This window comes from Populus nigra, chromosome 11 (genome assembly GCF_951802175.1).
Source record: "Populus nigra chromosome 11, ddPopNigr1.1, whole genome shotgun sequence".
NCBI lineage: Eukaryota > Viridiplantae > Streptophyta > Magnoliopsida > Malpighiales > Salicaceae > Populus > Populus nigra.
In genome coordinates this window covers 519,489-541,476 of record NC_084862.1, presented here as the reverse complement: position 1 = coordinate 541,476, position 21,988 = coordinate 519,489, and the positions used below count along the sequence as shown (strand labels likewise).

The 21,988-nt window shown below is 32.2% G+C and overlaps 3 protein-coding genes across 3 annotated transcripts; 1 reads left to right on the top strand and 2 right to left on the bottom strand.

Annotated features, from left to right (window-relative positions):
* Positions 1–2,198: 2,198 nt before the first annotated feature.
* LOC133668754 (uncharacterized) lies at positions 2,199–3,176 on the bottom strand. The gene has a single exon (XM_062088738.1). The coding sequence runs from the start codon at positions 3,044–3,046 to the stop codon at positions 2,408–2,410; it is 639 nt and encodes a 212-aa protein (XP_061944722.1). The 5' UTR covers positions 3,047–3,176; the 3' UTR covers positions 2,199–2,407.
* A 10,874-nt stretch (positions 3,177–14,050) lies between these two features.
* On the top strand, positions 14,051–16,756 carry LOC133668511 (CBL-interacting serine/threonine-protein kinase 10-like). Its single transcript, XM_062088416.1, has 2 exons — positions 14,051–14,200; positions 14,797–16,756. Exon 2 carries the CDS (start codon positions 15,165–15,167, stop codon positions 16,527–16,529), a length of 1,365 nt encoding a protein of 454 aa, XP_061944400.1. The 5' UTR covers positions 14,051–14,200; positions 14,797–15,164; the 3' UTR covers positions 16,530–16,756.
* A 1,828-nt stretch (positions 16,757–18,584) lies between these two features.
* LOC133667835 (uncharacterized) lies at positions 18,585–21,888 on the bottom strand. The gene is made up of 4 exons (XM_062087509.1): positions 21,643–21,888; positions 21,003–21,141; positions 20,122–20,255; positions 18,585–20,022 (listed from the first exon to the last, which is right to left on the bottom strand). The coding sequence occupies exons 1-4, from the start codon at positions 21,786–21,788 to the stop codon at positions 18,663–18,665; spliced, it is 1,779 nt and encodes a 592-aa protein (XP_061943493.1). The 5' UTR covers positions 21,789–21,888; the 3' UTR covers positions 18,585–18,662.
* Positions 21,889–21,988: the final 100 nt, after the last annotated feature.

Below are 21,988 nucleotides of genomic sequence, written 5' to 3'. Positions count from 1 at the left end.
AGTGAAGTAGAGGAATTAAGTTGTAACATGGCTGCTAATTAATTAATTAATTCAATGAGAAGCCATGTGATCACGTGTTGGGATTTTTCTAAAGTGAAGCTAATAATTGAATCCATTCAATGTTTAATAAGGAGCTGTATAATGTATCATTGACATTATAGATAGTCAAAATTAAACAAATACAAATCAGAAGCTTAATTATGATTAATTATAGTATATGGTTCCTTTTTTATCTTTTCTAGTTTCACATGCATGCATGGAGACAAGGCTTAAATCAGATTCCAGCCTATTAAAAGAAAGAAAAACCTACATATATAAACTGCTTTCAAATAATTAAGAAAGACAAGATAATATTAAAAAAACCAAAACAACTATGATGAAAACACTATAAGCATTTATTGTACCTTTCAGGGCGGTGTTCGCTTCGCCACAACATCTCCTCCAAGTCCAGGTGGCATGTGTGACTTTAGGGGCTCTAGCTTGGCGGAGGCGATCTCTTCTTCTTCCCCCCCCCCCCCCCCTCTTTTCCTTCTCAATTTATGTGCTGGCCTTCCAAATTCTTATATCATACTTCGATTTATTTTTCCTTCGCAATAGATTTTTTTTTTCTTTTGATTAGTTTTTATTTTATTTAAAATAATTTATGAAATTATAATTTTTTTAATTTTATTCTTTTTAATTTTTTAAATGGTTAAATTTAGTCCCTGTTTTTTTATTATTATTTTTCTTATTTAGGATTTTTTTAAGAATTGATTTTTTTTTTGCAATTTCACCCTCTTTCATTTTTTAATTCCGGGTTTGATCCTTATTATTTTTATTTTTTTCCTTACTTAGGCAAATTTTTAAAATTAATTTTTTTCTTAATTTCAAACTTCAACATTAAATTTGTTAGAAGTTAGCTTTCTTAACTAAGTTTGGGTTGGGATATCACATATTGCGGCTTTGGATGATTAACTCATGTTTAGGATATTGGCCCTTGTTGTTTTTTTTATTTGTTTTTTATAAGATTTTTTACTAATTCTGAGAATGACCCTAACTATCTCGAATCTTTGTATTTGTCGATTTTTTTATTTAACTTTTTTAAAATGAATTTATTTTTTGAATTAGATTAAATTAATTGATTAAATCTAAACATGTTATGAGCTCGGGATATTAACCCGAGTTTAGAAGATTCGTCCGAGTTTGCTTAGTTATTTATTTATTTATTATTGATTATTTTTAATTGTATTGTTAAATTAACTATTTATTTAACTTAATCAAATTAATGACCCAAATCTCATATCTTTCTTGCTTTAAAAAAAATTGCACATCTGAGTTTTTTTTTTATGTTAAGAAAAAAAATAACATGGCTTGTGGTGCATGAATCATCAATCAGTATATAAAGTGTATATTACTCTCTCAATGATAACATTTATCATAACGAATTTAGTCTTTCATTTAGTGGGAAATACACAATGTTCGTCAAATTATTCTATTTAGTCAATAAAAATTATTTAGATGAATTTACTAAATCAATATAGAGAATACATAATTAAAACGTTAATTCAAACTGACTCAAAAATATTCTTAATAATTGGGGAAAAAACACCCTATTTAGATGCCCATTTTCATAGTTTTTTTTTTTTAAAAAAAAAACTCCATTACTATAAGTGTTATGATTTTGTATTCAATTTAATTATATTTGCTATTCTCTATGCAATTCCGTATATCTAGGACACTCACATACTATATCACGTGTTGATTGATAATTGGTGATCCTAGATCCAGGTGACCATGCCCGCAAATTGGCTTTAGATTAGACAAACTCATTTCTTAGAATTTGAGAAAGCATTAATAAAACGTTGACTAAGACTTTGATCATGATTTTTATTTATCATAAGCAAACAAATAGAGAAGATCATACATTCATAGAGCGTCTGCGTTAGAAAAATCTTAATTTTATGATGCTCATAAAAATAATAAAAATATTATTACCTAATCTGAAAATACTTTTATATATCTTGTTTGTATTTCTTTTATATATATATATATATAGGAATTTGACAGAATATTGTTAAACAATGGAAGGAAGGACAGGTTACTGTGAAACACAAAACAAATTATTACATGTGCTTGACTGGTACATAGCACCTATTATTTGGTGGATAACTTTGGAGATACCTATAATCACTTGTACCACCAGAAGAAGAAAAAGAAAATTAAGCAGCAAAATATATGATTGTATTGATGATATGATCACTTTCATTCACTAATCAAGAAAATCAACCATGGCAGCGATCATCACTAGTTTCAGCGTTGATTTAACCTACATAACCGGTATAATATAACATGGACTTTTTCCTTTCATTTAACGACAAGGACTAAAGCATCCATGTTTAGATACCAAACAGTACATTTCATTAACTTATTAAGCATCCCTGAGCAATACCTTGATCATGGATGCATAGCAACCTCGAGAACCGGCACTTGATCCACGACCAAGACCAAAGCACAAAGTAGAAACTGGAGATTCACACTCATTCCCACGATCCTGATCATCAAGATGATCCAGCATTGTTTTCCTTGAATCAAAATATTGTCTTGGGCTTGATGATTTTCCATGACAACTTCCTCGAGACTTCGAGACCTTCGTTGGCGAAGAAGGCACAGAATATGTTGCTGACCATGAGGATGATAACTGCGACGAAGAAGAAGATGAAGAAGCTGGTGATACAGGCAGGTTTGCTTTTCTTGTAGAACGTTTAGGGAAAATAGAGTCCAAGAGATTGTACTTAGAGAGCTTTTTTGTTGGTCTCTTTGGGTTGTTGTAAGAGTAGGACGGCGGGGGGGTTAAAGGAGGAAGAGGGTTTTCTCTGAACTTGATCTTAGGAGTGCCTGGTTGAGACTCCCAAGTGAATGGAACTGCAACAGACGCGCCAACATGGTAATCTTCTGTGCTCAAGTTAGACAAGGAGACATCTCTTGCTAGACGCCTGGAGAAGACCTTTTTGTCATCTTGCTTTAATTTTAAGGACTTTTGAGGAAGGTTTGAGCTACTTGTAAGCATTTTTTTTCTTTTTGGAGACTGAGTTAGGAAGACATGGCAGGGAAATAAAGAGGATGAGTAGAGCTTAAGGCAAGCAAGGGTTTGTAATTGGAGGGTTTCCGATGCACTGAAGGAATAGTATTAAGGCTTCGAGTTCCGAAATGTAAATAAATAGTTAAGTCTGCTTTAACTATTTATATATAGTTGGGTTCTCGATGAAATTAGGTCTCAATAATTAATCAATTATATACTACAAAAGTAATATATTTTTTAGCCACGATGTATTCTTTAAAACAAGTTGTTTTGCTACGGAAAAGAGAGGCTACGGTCTACAACTTCATAAGAAAAACAATTTTTTAGTATAATAATTTACATGTAAATAATCTGATTAAACTTTGATACCAAGGTGACGCGGAAAGAAACAATATAAGAAAGTAATTAAACTAAGATATTTACAACTCTTAATTCACATTTTATTTTTTAATCCTTTTCTCCAATATGATTATCTTTTGAAAATATTTATAACTCTTTAAATACGTTAGAAACCAACTTTTATAAGGTAAAAATAAATAAATAGAAAAAACAATATAAAATCTAAAATTAAACTAAAATTCTAAAAATAAAAACTGATTCGAATATCATTCTAATTTCAAGATTTTACGGACATCGACTGGTTATAATAAATTAATCATATATAAAACTAGACTTGTAGAATTATTTTGTAAAATTTAAGTTCAATTTAATGGTTAGATCTAAAGTTATAGGTTTTTCTTGTTAGATTATTTATTAGGTATAAAAATATATTTTTTTAAATTTAGTTATACCTCTCTTATTTATAAACAAGTTTGCTAGATTTTCTAAATAATACACTAATAATAGATCTATAACTAACTGATTAGAACTATGAAATACGTAATTTAAACCCACTAGACTTAATTTCATTAAATAAAATTGAGGATGTCTTAGTTGAAAAAACAATTAAAAATCAATAAAGTACAAATTTTGTGTTGTATAACATGGCACAACATGTCTTCTTTGCCCATGCAAATAAAATATTACTCTTTGAGTGAAAGAGGTAGTCTAGAATTTAGACCGATATATAGAAAAATTTGCTCTACGAAATTCAGATAGATCTTAACATTTTTTATTTTTTTTTGAGCTATGAGGGTTACATTTTGTTAAACTCATTTGGGGTATCATATTCCTTTCGTAGCATCCACTATGTTTCTTTCGTTTATGAGTCCCCTTAGATCGTATATAGAGAGCTCTTCTCTTCTTCTATCTCTACCAGCCTTGGAGCTCATGACCTGGTTGGTTTCGATAGAACACACACCAATACGACACAAGTGAGGCCAGTAGACCACATATAGAGTTAATTTCAGTTTCGCCGACAGTTAAGACATGATTTTCGGCTTGGGTTAAATTATCAGATTCCATTATTGTTTTACATCATAGTAAGAAGCAATTAAGAGAGCAGCTAGCAGCTACTTAAATACTCATTGTCAATAATTTCGGTAATGGTGAAGGAGCATCAATAGATTTGGGTTACATGCAGAAATTCTGTGCCCAAAAGAAGAAGATTATTGATGAAGGATAGCTGCCTAATATTATGCTTAATAATGCCCACATAGCTCTAATTTCCAACCATGTTGTTCAGTGTTAGGTATATATTCTCTAAGAAAGGAAGAGATACATAGATAATTAGGGTGCTCGGAATAACTTGATATAGTAAGTTTTTATAGCCCTTTTGATCTCTGATGAGGATAAACCCTTGTTTCATGTTTTGTCATTTCAGCAGAATTATAGTATAGGTGTATAGAGAAGTTGATGTAGTAACAAGAGAAGCCTCAAAACGGACACCAAATACTTGAAAATGTATTTGGAGACAAAAAATATTGATGAATAAATTTAAACAGGTGAGAAGAGAACAACAAGATCGGCACAAAATTAACTAAGTTAATTAATCATAGTTGATATTTTACAATGAATATGGTAAAGACATCTCAACTCCCATTACTGATCATGCATGCCAGATGATAGTCAATGAATGAGATAGTCAATGAATGAGATAGCAAGAGTCTTAGATTGGCCTCCATAGGGTTGTTTAGGTGATAAATAGTTTATTCAATTAGTTGATTTCAATATAAATACAATTAGCTAGGATCTCTTTCAAATATACATGAATATAGAAGAAAAAAACACAATATTCCATGTTGGAAATTAAAAAAAAACTATTAAAATCAAGAAACACTAAGTGTTTGGTTAATATCACATAACAAAAATAAGTACTTGGTTGAAAAAACAAAGACAAAAACATAAAATAAATTTAATTTCTAAATGTTTTTAAGTGAATTTTTCTAGCTTCTGACAAAATAACCAAACTTTACTTAAATATAATACTGAGAAATGAGAAAGTAAATTAGTTCAGGCACTAAATGTCTTTCATTGCTAGCTCACTATAGCATGCAAGTCCTCCCTCTTTTTTCCAAGAGCATTAAACAAAGACCGATAGAATTTCTTAATCTAGACTTAAACAAACTTGCAAGTATAAGCAGAATTTCGAGGAGAAAAAAAAATGCCATTGCTGATGCACATGTCTGAAGGCGACGCACGTGCATCGCCCTTGAAGGCCGGCTTTTCTCTGGCTATTGATCATATTTAACTGGTAAAACAGTCCCCATCATCAGCCGTAGGGGGAGGTAATCTGCATGAGAAACTTGGTCAAACCTGTGATAAATAATTTTTTAAATTGACCTCACATAAACCATTGAAGCCATCGGCGTAATTAATACTCGACGAAGTTATTAAGTCATTGTCATTTGTTATCTTAATGTTAAGTTAGTTAAAATCAGACATCAGAAGCTGAATTCTACAAGAAACGAACGTCCATAACAAAGGTTTGCTGCTGAGGTAGTTTTCAGACAAAAGCAACATCAAGATACAATGTAGTTGTGATAAGATAATTAAAATTAATCAAGTTTTAGTTTTCATTTCAATGCCCTCCTGCGAATAATTAATGGCTATCTGGTGCAGGTTGGAGTGAATAAGAATAACTAATGCTCCTTTTCTGTACATTTTATTGAATAATGGCCACTCTCTTCTTGCTTTACATGGGATGAAGCCACATCTTTTGTGTTTTATACAGGATAAAATGCATTCCATGTATCTTTGCTTCACCTAAGATCCTGATCATTGATGCAGCCCAACCTGATAAGAAGAAAGCAATAACGAAATTGGCTCGAACATTAACATCTTTCAAGTCTAATTTAATAGCTTTTGAACCTCAATTAGTTAAAACATCAACCCTTTAATTATATAACTAGTCACGTAGAATCTCCTAATCAAATTTAATGACATATAATGTTCAAATAAAAAATTATAAGCTTTCTTTGTTAGACTATCATTCGACAAGAACAAGTATTTTTCTAGGCTTAACTTTGTATCACTTATACACAAATGAGTGCCGGTTTTTATGCATGATTTAATTATGATAGATTAGCCAGTGATGTTCAAAGCTATCAAATTCTTGTACCCGCCTACATCATTTATCCTCTTTTCCCTCCTCTACCTCATTTAGAATCAAATCCACACCAACTGAACTTCAAATGAGATTTAATCAAATCCACTTCGTTCATGCTTTCTAACACAAAAAGGGCCAACTCTTCCTTCTTTCCTTCTGTTCAGTATGGTGCAAGATGCACTCTAATCAAAAGAAACAATAATCAAAAAAATGGCCGAAAGACCAAGTCACTGGCATGCAAATTTTCAATATAAAATGGAAATGACTTAAAAACAGTATCTCCAAGTAATTACTTACAACAGCTCTGAAAGTAAACATCACCGAACGAATCTCAATAAACTTGATTTTACGGACTATTAAAAGCCAAGAAGTAGCTAGTGTGTTAGCATCTTGAAATACATTTCTCTACGTGAAGTCCACATTGAGGGGGACTTAATTGGTTACGTATAGCTAGCTGAAGCCCAAAACCTCTTTCCCTTTATTTTCAGCTTAACCTCTAAGACAAGCCATTTCGGAAGGATGGAGTCGATAGTTGGCCTAGCAGTTCCTGAATCGCTTTCAATAATGACAGAGAAAGAGCAAGACTTGATCGTGCAAAAGTGCCTAGAAAGAGATAAATACTGGCAATAAATATAAACATTCACTAGAAATTTAATCTATATATAAAAAAAATGGTCACATATGAAGTTGTGAGACTTTTTCTGATTCCTTATATAATCTCCTTTAGCAGAAAGGGCCATCAGAAGAGCATCTTCATAAGGTATGGGGGTGCTCAGAAATTCAGAACCGGAGCAACAGCAATTCTCCCGCTACAACTTTTAACTGCACTTATTTTCTGTTCCTTCCCTGTATCATGGAGCAGAACATCTGAATTCGTTCTGTCTCTACACACTCAATCTTGTTGTGCTTTCATCTAGAAATGCATAAATTCCTGTGCTACATTATCCATCTTGATCGATCTGCGTCCGGATCTATTGCTTAATTATTAAGTCTCGAAAGACACCGAAATAAGTTTCATAGGGCATGATGCTAATGAGTCTCCTTGCCAGATATTTTATCTCTTTATTAATGCATGCTAATTAATACACATAAACCACAATAACTGGGTACCGTAAAAAGTCATAAAATACATGGAAAGCGGCTTCTGTACTTGCAGAGACAGTGCATGTTAAAAGATCATCACTTAATCATAATAGCAATGCTCAACCTTGTCTTCTTAATTTAACTATGCATCCACACACTACTTGTCTAAAGCACAGAATTATCACCACCTTCCCAGCCATAGCATCTGATTATTCAATACAACATCTCTCTTGGGAATTCCTCAAAAACTTGCTTCTCCGAACCTAACATCTCAAAAGTTTCAAGGTTTTAGCATAGAAGTCAAGCAACCAAGTATATTGAATAATCTCAAATCCAAAACCCATTTCCAAATTCTGGCAATTCACAAAGATATCACAAAAAGATACATCCTTTCTTATTTTTTAGTAGGAGCCTTGTGACCTTGTTCACTCATAAACATCGATAATCCTTCAGAACCTCAACGTCCTAACCATTGAACAACCTTATTATTATCCAATCAAACTATTACTAAAACCAAATTGAAACAAAGTTCATCGATCCCTTTTGCTCACATACAAAACATCAGACTCAACTTCTCATTAACATTCAAATAGTCCTAATTATTTGAACCTTGTCAACTAAATTAGTGTCACTGGACAAGACAAGCTCAAATATGAGCAACAAAAACAAAATTGTGTCAAGGCTACAAACACAATGCAAATAAAATTATTATGCATATTATTTACTCTAGACAGTATGCATCAAACTCATCTGGACTCTATAATTTCAGCATGCTATTATTATTAGTGTATATATCATGTAGTCAATCAATTAATTATATGTGACATTTGTTTTATTTATATAAATATATTTAATTTATTAATAAAAGTTTATTTATCTTTAATATTCATCAAATATTTTATTAATGAATTTAGAGTAAAGATAAAGTTCTTGGGACAAAAATAATTTGCAAAAAAAATTATAAAGTTATTATAATTAAGATATTCATATTGTATCAAAGCATTGTTCTTAAATATTTATGGTTAATTATATATTAAGACTATATATTAATTAGAGTTATTAAGACTAATACATATTATGTTCTTTTTTTTGTGAAAGAAAAAAGTTGTTCTCATAAACTGAGATATAAAAGATATCTTGAACTAATATGTAGGTGCTTATTAGATGATATGTACACTAAACTGATTGGCATGAGGATTTCATATAAAGAAATCACATTTGTCTATGGAAAGGTTCACATGACAGTTGTGTAAGTGATCCTTAGATTTGATATTACTAAGTTGTTTTATATAGAGAGTGTCATGTTTTGATCTTGTTACACGTTGTCCTTATTAAGGGTAACAAATGGGCAAATATTAGGTATAATTAATATGAACTATATGAAAGTATTTAAGTAATAAATAGAGGATTCATCACCTTAGGTGAATAAAAAAAATATTTCATTTGTTTTAAAATAGTATTGATTGTAAATTCTTATGTAAGGTGGAATAAGATTCGAAAAGAGTTTCAAATCTTATTCAAAGAATCAATGACTATGGTGTTAAGAACAAACATGATTTGACATAGCAGACACACTCCATGCTATAATGTCTAAATCATAATATTGTTAATAAAGAGATAATAATTATACTGAGAAACTAGTCACTGAAAAGTTAAGTAAAACAACTTATGACTTTTCTAATATTTAAGAGATCATGATAAGTTGCTAGACATTGTACTTGATCTTCAAATATAAATCAATTAATTGTTGAATTTATAATAAATTAATTTGTTTAGTTTATTTAATCCTATTTTATTTAGGATTGTAATTTATATTTTGATCAACTTATTAAAGAACCTAACAAGTCACACACATAAAAATCAATGGTCAGAAATTAAAATTGAATGATTAACCAAGTGTGACTTGATTGTAAATAAATTTTAGAAATTGAGGACTATAATGTAATTAATACAAGGGATTACAATTTTAGACTTAGAAGCAATCAATAAGGACTTGATTGAATAAGTTCTAAAATTAGCCTAAAATAATATATGTGATATTATTTAAGGGGCAAATTAATATTTTATCATTTATAGGATTTTTAGATTTTGTTATAAATAAAATGTTATACCTCTTATTTTTTAAGATGAATAAAGCACAATACAAAAATACATAAAACACACACACAAAAAGTTATCATTCTAAGGTATAACAATCTTTGTCTCCTAAAAGGGTTTAGGAGATTTCTCACTGGTGGTTCGTGAAGATTACCGTTAAAGGTTGGATATTTGAACAACTTAAGGATTGCGACAACTCGTCCTTCAAGCAATTATTCAAATTCAAAAAGAATATATGATCTTCAGGTAATTTTTTTATAAACCCTAAACAACCCTAGATCTATCAAACAAAATCTATAGGGCATTAAGGCTTTCAAAAAAAAATTGAAGTTATTATTTTTGCTGCATATATGTATTTCAAAAAAACCCAACAATTACAATTAAAATAATATTAGTTTTAATGGAAAATAAAACTCATTTTTTAACAATCATAATTAAGCTCATTGTCTTCTTAATCAATCAAACTTGAAGTCTTTTAGCGAAAATAGCTTTTCTTTGAAACTCTAATAAATTTAAATGCTGGTTTTTTGTTTTCCTTTTCTTTTTATTGAATGAATAAATTTCATTGATCAAATAACTTATATAGAAATAATAATACATAAGAAATATTAATGTGTTTAGTTGAAAAGATAAAAAAAATTAAAAATAAATTTGTATTTCTTTTACAAATAACAAGGATAGAAAGGATAAATGAACATATATCTTATGACCACTTTTATATCCAAAAATAATAACTAAAAACCACTTAAAAGTTAATCAATCTAAAATCCAAAAATTAATATATGATTCTAATATCTTAAGAGACATTTAATCATAATTTGTCTTTAAAAAAGAAATTGATAAATATATACCAACACTACATAACATCATTGACTAGAAATTTGTATGGTCACATGACCATCTCGTGTGATGAAAGTGCGTCTTTAGTATTATAGTGTAAAATACTTTTTAAAAATATTTATCACTTGAAAATACATCAAAATAATAATAATTATTTTTTTAGATTTTATTTTATTTTTAACATCAACACATAAAAATCATCAAAAAATACTAAAAAAATTAATTTGATATTTTTTCAAGGTAACTGTATTTTAGAAAAAACACCCAAAAACAAAAATTATCGCACTTCCAAGTAGGTCTATCTCTCTCTCTCTCTACGTACATACCTTTAACCCCTGTTTAGGAGCATAGCTTGAACAAAAATTGATTAAAATTTATCTTTTTTACTTTAAATTATTATTTTTATTTATGAATTGTTTTGATTTAGTTTTATTAAACAGTCTAACAACGATTTGGATAGTCCAAAATGAATCAAATTAGTTTTTTTTGCTGATCCTTTTATTTTTCTCTAACTTAATAATATTATTATATTGTTATCATATATTTTTATGCAGTAATTGAACTTAATATTATTCTTAGAAATCAGAGTCTAAAAGCTTATTTGGTTCAATGATACGTTCGTAGTTACCCAAGTTACTAGGAGAACGGTGTCAAGCAAGATAATCGTGTCTAAGCACAGCACACTAAATTTTGTTGTGATTTCATTTAGAAAGACATGATTAAGAGCCTTGGTTAGTATTAATTTCACAATAAAAGAGATAAAAATAATAAGAATAAGTAAACATGTTATTTTTTAATTTTATTAATATACTAATTTATTGCGAAAAAAATTTATTTTTTTATATCTCCAATCAAATGTATTATTATTCTTGTTATATCTGTTTATTTTTCTATCCCAAAATGTTTTTTTTAATGTCAACATATTCTTTTTGGCAATCCATTTAACTTTCCGGATTTGATTGGTTTTTATTATTCATAAAATCACTATTTTGTTTCTCTACATATTTAGGCTTAATTTTGACTTTCCGGATTATATATATACATGTAGTCTTCTTTTTTATTTTTTCTATTTTATTTTTTCTTAAGATTAAAAAATCACATTTATTAATTCTTTTATATTAAAAAATCATGTTTAATAATTATTTTTATTTAATCATTAAAAAACTAAATTTCGAAAGGTAATGTTCATGTTTTTCATCTCTTTTTGTTAATATTTTATTTCATAAAAAGTTCAATAAAAGATCAGTCAAAATTATATTAGATTAACCTTTGAAAAATAAAAAAGGGTCATGACACCTCAATGCAAACCTTACATACCAAAAAAAAATCCTAATTCAAGAACTTTGTTACTGTCCAAAAGACTAAATCCTAATTAAAGAATTTAATATATGAAAAACCTCTTCTTGCATATCAAGACTTGTCAAACCCCACCCCACCTTGTATTAACAACTCTTTCTTATTTAAATTCTAATCTTATCACCTAAAACTAAACAAGCCAAGACCAAGAAAAATAAAAAAAAAATCCCTTGAAATATTCCAATATTAAATGAAAAATATACTTATTAAATCTAATCTAACCCGACAGGTTAATTTAAGATTCAATAAACTTGAGATCTAGTAATTCAGAACCCGATTCATGTTGAGTTTCATTAAAAAAAAAATTGATCTAGTATGATGTAGGCACAAGCCCGGATTGATGTGGTTAAAACTTTTAGTTTTTTTTAAATAATATCATTTTATTTTAAAAAAATTAGGTTAATTTACTTTGCATGTGATAAATATCTATGATCAAAAGATTCATGAGGTGAAATTATATTTTAACTTGGAATTGGAATTGTTTTGATGGGAAAATATCACCTTTTCGTTTTCTTTTGTGGAGAAGTTCACTTGGTTTTGTTTAGTGTCTACCTTAAATGATTTTATATATGTTTATTTATCTTTATTTATGTGGTTTGTACCTTTTTTTCTTAGTTTTATATATAAATTATGGATTATTCTCATGACTTTTGGCTTGGTTAAATTTCTAAATTCCAAGAAGCCAAGTGCCCCCGTCGCTAAACCTAACAGTTTTACAACAGCTAGTCAAATAATAAGATATTTATTTACATGGTTGTTGGCCAAGATCACGTACGTACACTCCCAGCTTCTTTCCTTCCGGCCATTTCATAAATTCTCTCGACTCCTGGCATTATCATACAGTCACTTGTCTCGTCAAGAAAAGAGTCCAATGATTCTTGTTATGATCTTGCCCCCATGGATCGTATGCAATGGCCATATGGACAGGTTAACGGTGGATTTTGATATTGTTTTAGGATATGATAATAGTTATTTTTTAAAGTATTTTTTAATATATATTAAAATTATGAGTTAAAATTTAATTTCACCTCATGAATCTTTTATCATAGATATTTATAACATGTAAAGTAATTCTTTTTAAAATAAAATGATATTATTTATTTGTGTATTTATGTATTTATCTATCTAAAATAAAATAGATATTTAAAAAACGATTTTAATCTTTAGGTTCCTTTATTGTTTATATATATATATATATATATATAGGTATGTGTGTTCGCATGCATATGTGTGTATTTATGTATATATGAGGATCCAACTCTGCTCCCTATTTTGATTTCTAGCATGATCCTTTTGTCAATTTTCATTAAACACCATTCATTCATGATGGTGTTAGACCATTCCATTATTTGTTTTAAGATTAAATGTGTTATTTAACTTATAGTTATTAAATTTAATTTATCTTAAAAAAATTAATCAGATAATTTATTCATTCGAACTCTAACTTGGATAGGATTTTATCTTAAACTATTTTAAATATTGACTAATCCAAACCCTAGTGATTCTATGGATTGATCTGAAGATCTAAGTTAAAACTTAATTAGATTAACTTCAATTATTTTTTTATCTAAAAATATCATTTAAGTTTATTTTCTTTTTTTTTATCCAAAAACCATTTTGAATCAAACCCAGCTAGCCGAACATTCGTCGGCCAAACTACTTTGAGTTTACTCAGTCACTTTTGGAATATTTATTGGATTAGATGCATCTATTCGTTAGTAATTTTTTTGTACAGCCTTCATGCCAAAGAATATTACTTTTCCATTAATTTCTTATTATAATCAACACAAGATATTTTCAATAACTATGATTGACGATCTGGTTGATGTATTCAAATCATCTAAAATAATCAAATATAACTACTTTTAACCCTTTACAATCCTAGCCACTAATTATATATATATATATATATATATATATATATATATATATTGCAATTGATTGAAGGACAAGTGGGAAAAAAAATTGGGGAATGGTGTTAGGATAAAATAATAAAAGGACTAAAATAAGATAAATTTGAAAGAATGGGACCAAATATAACATTAACCAAACAACGTGTACCCAATTACATGTTCAAGTATCTAGTATCAAGACATGCCATTTAAAGTGCTTTAAGGTTTCTTATTACTACTGTCCTTTTATTTTCATTACCAAATCTGTACTGTTACCGACCGAACAAGAAAAAAAAAAAAAACAGAGAGAGAGAGATAGAGAGACAGGGTTGTCTATCTGTGGTTTGCTTTTTCTGTTCTGTTTTGGTTTCTTTCAACTCAACAAAGGTAAGCTCATGTGACTCTTTCTTGAATTTGCCATCCTTTTGTCTAGATTTTGTGGGTTTTTTTTTTTTTTTTTTAATTCTGGTGCTGGTTTTTGTAGAAATGTTTAGCTCTGTGTTGGTTTGATTGTTGTTTGATCATTGGCGTGTGAAATTTTTCATCTTTTTTATTAGAGGTTTTGTGGGGAAGTTTCAGTTTTTTGAAAGGCTTCATCTTTGAGATCGATAGTGATTAAATCTGCAAACTGTTGTTGTTATACTGTTTAGTGAGCGATTGAAGGGGTTTGGCTATGAAGTTTTTGATGATATAATAAGGGTTTATTAGCCTATGTTGGCTTTTTAGTTCCAAAAGAAGCAGACTTTGTGATTTGTTTGAAATTAATTTTCATTACCATGAATTTTCTTTTTGTTTATTCATGGTGTATGAAAGCAAGGGTTTTGTAAAGTGGGGGTTGAGGATATAACAAATGTGAAAGTTGCTTTGCAAATTTCTTAGCTACAAATTTGGTGGATTTCTTAGCATGCAAATGTAATATTATTTTTGGTTTTCTGTTTGCTCTTTTTTGTTGCTCAAGTTATAAATCCTGTTTGTTTGTGTAGATTTACTGGTATGCTGCCGGAGGTGTATCGTCTACGCCATGTCTCAGCATTCTTAAGGTGATCTTTGACCAAGAAAACCCTGGGAATGCTGCATGATGTGCTTGAGTGTTTGGATGTCCATCTCTGGAACCCATCAGGTTCTAGCTTTGTTGGAGCTTCCCTTCTTTGTTTTTGATGAGATTGGATTCGGAAATCATTATTCCTCTTGCTTTTGTGCTCAAAGGCACCGTGGACCTTCAAGATGGTATGATCTTTGTGAAGACGGTTGAGCTGCTTCTTCTTTATATATAGATCTTGCTGTTCAGGTTGAATAAAATATATAGGAGGAGAGCGCTGTATATATAGTGTATTAGCATTTTTAGCTTGGAATGGAAAATAAACCTAGTGTGTTGACACAAAAGTATGAAGTGGGGAGATTGCTTGGCCAAGGCACCTTTGCCAAGGTGTATTTTGCAAGGAACATCAAAACAAACCAGAGTGTAGCCATTAAATTAATTGAGAAAGAGAAGGTCTTGAGGGTTGGGCTTGTTGATCAGATCAAGAGAGAAATATATGTAATGAGACTTGTTAGACACCCTAATATCATACAACTTTACGAGGTGTTGGCCACCAAAAGTAAGATTTACTTTGTAATGGAATATGCTAAAGGTGGTGAACTCTTTAACAAGGTCGCTAAAGGAAGGTTAAAGGAGGATGTTGCCTGGAAATATTTTCAACAGCTGATCAATGCAGTTGATTTCTGCCACAGCAGGGATGTTTATCATCGTGATATAAAGCCAGAGAATCTGTTGTTGGATGAGAATGAGAATCTAAAGATTAGTGATTTTGGGTTGAGTGCCCTCGCTGAATCCAAGCGACAAGATGGATTACTCCACACAACTTGTGGGACACCTGCATATGTTGCTCCTGAAGTGATCAAAAGGAAAGGTTATGATGGTGCTAAGGCTGATACTTGGTCCTGTGGCGTGGTTTTGTTCGTGTTATTGGCTGGTTATCTCCCATTTCATGATACAAATTTGATGGAGATGTACAGAAAAATTGACAAAGCAGAGTTCAAATGCCCTAATTGGTTTCCAACAGATGCTCGTAAGTTGCTGCGTAAGATCCTGGATCCAAACCCCAATACAAGGATCTCCATTGCTGAGATTAAGGAAAGTTCTTGGTTTAGAAAAGGGTTGCCTAGACAAAGTAAAACTGAAACAGTAGGCAGGGAGGCAGCTGCTCTGGGTAGGAATGGTTCTGGTCCTTCTGAGAATAGCAGTGTGGCCTGTGAGGCAAAGCAAGAATCAGCCAAACCTCCATACTTAAATGCTTTTGATATCATTTCCCTTTCTGCTGGATTTGATCTATCAGGATTATTTGACGATAAGTATCCGAACAGAGAAGCAAGATTTACATCTGCACAACCGGCCTCAGTCGTCATCTCCAAACTGGAAGATATTTCTAAGTGTCTAAAGCTGAAGGTAATGAAGAAAGATGCAGGTTTGTTGAAAATGGAAGGAATGAAGGAAGGTAGAAAGGGGCTGTTGGCCATTGATGCTGAGATCTTTGAACTGGCTCCAAATTTCCATTTGGTGGAGCTGAAGAAAACTAATGGAGATACACTGGAATATCAGAAGATGTTGAACAAAGATATAAGGCCTGCTCTCAAAGATATTGTTTGGTTGTGGCAGGGTGAGCAAGAACAGCAGCAGCAGCAACAAGAACCACAACAGCAGGAGCTGCAGCAATGACATTGACCAAACTATTAGTAACAGTTTGCTTGAGATATTCTCTTAGTGCCATTTTTTCCGCTATAGGCTGTGTTTGTACAATTTCTTAAACTTCTCGTTTTTTCTACTTTCGTGCTTGTACTTGTGGGTGTTATATTCCTCTGACCTCCCTCAATAAACTTGCTCGTATTTGCTATGTGATAAATGATGACTTCACTTTCAATGCACATAACTCTTTAATTCTTGAATTTCGTGTCCTGACATCCTATGACTTTCCTTTATAACATTTTCCAGGCATTCTCTATCCTCATTTTCAGTTTTTGTTTTTGCATGCACTGAAAGTTAATATTATGACCTGGATTTTCCAGGAGGATCACCTTGCATCAGTAGCCGATATATATCGGTAAGAGCAAAAGAATGCTTCCTCTTGACGACGACTTTTTTTATATATATTATTATTTAGATTGCAAGAAGAGGTACAAACATTGTTTTGCATCCAGTCTATTTTGAAATCCTTATCAGTTCAAAAGATTTGTTCTTGATTATGTTCAATCTCAGAAAATATCTTCTCTAATGCGCTATGGTCTTGTCAAGTATTTTCTGTGGTGCAATGTTCCCGTCAATGATACAAACTTCATGTAGCACGAGATTTTGCACTCGTAGCCCATGAACTTTCTTTGGAAGTTGGTAGGAAACGGTTGGTTTGAACTTTTCTAACAGAATCGTACACGTGTGCACAAATGTGTACTTAATTATAGGTAGATTTCACATGTACACCTGGAGAACACATTGCTGTGGAGCACCCCTGCCCAGAAAAAAAATTTGTATCCTGTTGGGAAATTGCTCCTTTTCCATGTCCAAATATGAAACTTGTGCCCTTACCTAATTTAGCTCGTGTGTCTGAAAATTGTCCCAACATGATTCAGATTCCCATGTCCAAGTAATAGGTAAGCCTCACTTGGGTTCACATGGACACGGGCCTACCAACCTTGGTAAAGATCCTTTTTTGACAGGATAGGAGGATGATGTTTGATTACCAGAACCCCCGTTGATTCTTATTGTCTTGATTAAAAGCAAGCAAGTGGTGCAATAATCATGTGATTGATAACTTGGGCTCGCGGATTTATGTGGTTAATAGTGTTCCAACTGTCCTCATCTCTCGACAAACCCACATGATCCCTGATCGGAAATGTTCGTTAGCCTATCTCTTGCTCCCATACAATGATGGGACCAACTGGGACAGTTTGCTTGGAAAATATTTCCTTGAAAAGTCTGAAATGGCTTGATATGATATTTCTTTAGATATATCTGGATTTTTTACCAAATTTATCACTTATCATCACTTGTGGTGTCTAAAACGTACAAATCAAATTTCTGTTGTTTTTCAGCTGATGTTTTCTGAAAGAATTCCAAACCAAGGGTAGTAATTTCTTCAAAAAGAAAAAAAGAAAATGGCCACTAATGCATCTTAATCATGAATGCTAAAGATTTATGGTATTTACTATTGATGACATACAACCATGATTTTCAAGACTATATTCTTAAAAGTAAAATAATTCATCATTATCAGGGAAATAGTTTTACTGATGCTTCTTGTTGCTTCCAGTTTAAATAACAATATTCATCATCATGTCAAAGAATTCAACCTCAAATGTAGGTGTAAAGGAGAAGGTTCAATAGCGAACTCTACAGCTCCCATGCAGACAGAGTCTGTTGGGGCTTGGAAGCACATCAAGACACAGGTTTCCCCGCTTTCTGAAATGGTGCAGGTTCCGTAGTCATGTCCAGGTTAAGGACTAGAAAAAGGTGCAAGTTGAATGCCATTCTTATTAGATCACTTGACAGAAGTTGAGGCTCAGCTTATCCTTAGCAGACTGATAAAGGAGGAGCATGACAAATATAATAGACCAGTGCCAATCTAAGAAGCAGTTTAAAGATCTGAAACAGATTGCACAGTCTAACTAAATCCCATTGTGCAACTAGCAAGCATGAAAACACGTGATATTATATCAGTAAATGATCCCAGCAGGATGGGTGAAAATAGTTAATGTTAGAATATAATTACGCCAAAGCAGATTCTGCAGAATCAAACTGTGTACTTATTTCTTTATTTTTGCTATTATGTCCAACACTAGGTAATTGGACAAACTCGGGCTAAGTCAAGTCAATAATTACAGGATACGTAGGAGAAACTCTCCTCTTCTTGCTGTCTGGCCTAATTCTGCATTCTAGAGATGGAGACGACAAATCTACAATCTCAATTTCCCGAGAGATGGATGAACTTCGGTTCAGTTGTTTATCTTTACCAGTGTTTATTTTGCTAGAGAGCTTCTTCCATCCTGGCCAATCCAATTCGGTAGCATCCTCGTCAATCAATGTCAATACACCCCTATCTCTAGTCTCTCTCACAGAAAAGTCTGTAACAATTGAAGATGAACTTCGGTTCAGTTGTTCATCTTTACCAGTGTTTATTTTGCTAGAGAGCTTCTTCCATCTTGGCCAATCCAATTCAAAAGCATCCTCATCGATCAATGTCAATACATCCCTATCTCTAGTCTCTCTCACAGAAAAGTCTGTAACAATTGAAGATGCTTGCCTTGCTGGCTGATTCATGAAACCAAATGGTTGGGCTTGATCTGGTTCTGGAGAGGGTGGATCTCTTTGGTCTTGCATGCCATATGGTTCAGACCATCCAAATTGTTCGTGAGAAGTCTTGTTAATGCTATGTGGATAATCTGCAGAAGTATGAGCATCCACACATGTTTCTACAGCTCCACTTGTATAAGTAGCTTCAACATCTTTGTCGGTAACTAATTCCTTCCCCCTCTTCAAATCCAATTCAGAAACATTCTCATCAATCAATGTCAATACATCCTTATCTTCAGTCTCGCTAATAGAAAAAGTAGTGACAATTGAAGTTGATTTTCTCGCTAGTGTGTTCATCGAAAATGCTTTTCTCGCTAGTGAATTCATGAAATGAAAAGGCTGTGCACGACCTAGCTCTGGAGAGGATGGCTCCCTTTGGTCTTGCTGTTCATATTCTTCAAACCATTTGATTTGCTCGTCAGAAGTCTTTTCAATGCTATGTGCACAATCTGTAGCATCTGCATTTGTTTCTTTTACAGTTCCACATGTGTTACCAGATTCGTTAAATGTTTTGTTTACAGGTCCACTGCTGTTACAAGCTTCCCTATCTTCTGTTTCACCATATTCACCTTCAAAGATAATCTCCTCCCTTCCATTATAGCATGGAACCTTATCCATGGAGGAATCATCCAGCTCCACCAAGTTTGCATCAACCATTCCACTTCCATCACTAGCTCTCTCATATTCCTCTTCACCATCCCAGGCATCTTCATCATCTCTCTCTTCAAACAAATTATCAACAAAATCAGAATAGCAGGGAAGCTCATTCATGGGGCAAATTTGGACCTTCATGTTCTTTGGCAAGCTTGGACAACCAGCAGAATGCACTTTGTATTTCGTTGAGAAATAGTTTACTGTGATGTTCAAGCTAATCATATAAAGAGAAACATTCAGTGTTTGATATATCAAACCTTGAGATGAAGTTCAGAAGTTCTGTCTATTTACTTCCACATAGAATAAGTTGTACCTCTGCCAAGACGGGAGGTTAAGCATTGTGTAAGCAAGTTTAATCTTGTTGGCAACTCCCGAGAAGGATTTAAATGCGGCAGCTGCCTGCCTGACAGCCACTGACTCTGTTGGGTGCTGCCATGCCCATTCAAACTGCAGGTTTGCATCCAATTACACATTTCATATGTTAGCACTAGAATATGTATTGCAACTAATGACAAAGTGGTAAGTGCCCAAGATCTTAAAACTCTTGTCTTACAGGTAAAGTGATGACTAGTTTTGACAGGCTATAAAAACTGTAAGCTCAAGATTATACAACAACTCCAAAGACAGTTTTTTATTTTTTATTTTTCATGGTGTCATTTCAAAAGCGCAGTTTTGAAAATGTATAATCAAAATAATTTCTCCAAGAAAAAAACCTTGGCTATGATTCCAAATGCCTACCGAGTACAACTTGGTCGAAGAAAGCAATCACAAATGAGCTAGGTCTTTAATTCTTTTGGGCATACATTATCAATGCAACCCCCATCAGGAGGCAACCAACTAGTCGACTCTGCACAAAATGTACAAGACATGCTGCTAGATATTGTTTATAATCCCTTACAAAGTGAAAAGAATAAAATAAAAACAGGAAGCCGATATCATAAGGAACCTCTGAAACAGGAGCAGGCAAATGCAAACTGCCAAAATCCAAAGCATGATAGCTAAGACCAATCTTAATTTCAGTTATAGACTAGTAAAGAAACCGTCAAAGGCCATGTTTTTAAGTTTGGCTGAAGATAATCTACTCTTTTGTAGACTCTTGTATCGACACAAATAAACGATAAAACTGCTTCAACATGCTATAAGAATCTAAAGCCAAGAGTAAATAAACAGTTAAAAAGAACAAAAAGAAATAACCTGCAAAGCAGCAACATTAGTTGGGAAACCATAAACGCAGATAACCATTTCCCATGGCCTTCTTTTCTTAGTCCTGCATGCTCCACTTCTAAGCTCACCATTATGTTGCCTAATTCTCCGCCGCGGATTCACTGTAAATCTGCAACAAATCCAGCCCTTCCACGCTTCAAAATAAAAACCAAAAAGAGAAAAGCCTGTCCTAGCTTGGCTAAAGATCAAATCCTTTTTATTATCACAAATTAAGGACTCTAGAAGCAACAAGCTTTGCCATTAAAAATTGGTTTCAAGTAATGGGTCGATACAAAAATCTGAAACAAAGATCATATGGCCCCACAAAACAATTGATCACCACATCACCAATCAATCAAACCCTTAATAGATTGATCAATTTTTTTTCCTTACATTGAATACTCTAAAAAGCAATCAACTTTGCCACTGAAATTGGGTTTCAAGTGCTGGGGCAAAAGAAAAAAAGAGGTATCAAGATTGAATACACCCGGAAAGGAAATGATCTAAACATTTATAAATCAATCAAAGACTAACCCTTTATTGATTGATCAACAAAAATACATAAAAACCAAAGAATACACCAAAATATTAAGATTCAGAAAGCATAAAAAAATGAAAGAAAGAACCAAACCCGATATAGGTATGGCCTTTGAATCTGGGGCAAAGAGAAGTCAAGAGATAGCAAGCGAAGAACCCATTTTTCCCCTTCTCTGCTGCTTCTCCTTCTTCTACTATTTCTTGAGGAGGATTTTTTTGGGGTTTTCTCTTTCTTGTCATTTTTGGGTGTGGAGGATAAGGATCTGTGCTTCTTCCTCCTCTCCGTATCTCTGAGGAGCGGAGTTCGATGCAATTCGACCGTTGGTGTAGGGGTTTTATATATATTTCAGATTTTGAATACTTCTGTATTTTTCTAATGAGAACTCTAACGTGAATAATATTAAAAATCTACTGATTACTTTTTATGAATAAAAAATACA

Coding starts and splice junctions, on each gene's coding strand:
- LOC133668511 (XM_062088416.1), top strand. CDS start 15,165: ATGGAAAATAAACCTAGTGTGTTGACACAAAAGTATGAAGTGGGGAGA.
- LOC133668754 (XM_062088738.1), bottom strand. CDS start 3,046: ATGCTTACAAGTAGCTCAAACCTTCCTCAAAAGTCCTTAAAATTAAAG.
- LOC133667835 (XM_062087509.1), bottom strand. CDS start 21,788: ATGACAAGAAAGAGAAAACCCCAAAAAAATCCTCCTCAAGAAATAGTA. Junction 20,256..21,002: donor CTAATGTTGCTGCTTTGCAG/GTTATTTCTTTT, acceptor GCAAACCTGCAG/TTTGAATGGGCATGGCAGCA. Junction 20,023..20,121: donor AACCTCCCGTCTTGGCAGAG/GTACAACTTATT, acceptor TTATATGATTAG/CTTGAACATCACAGTAAACT.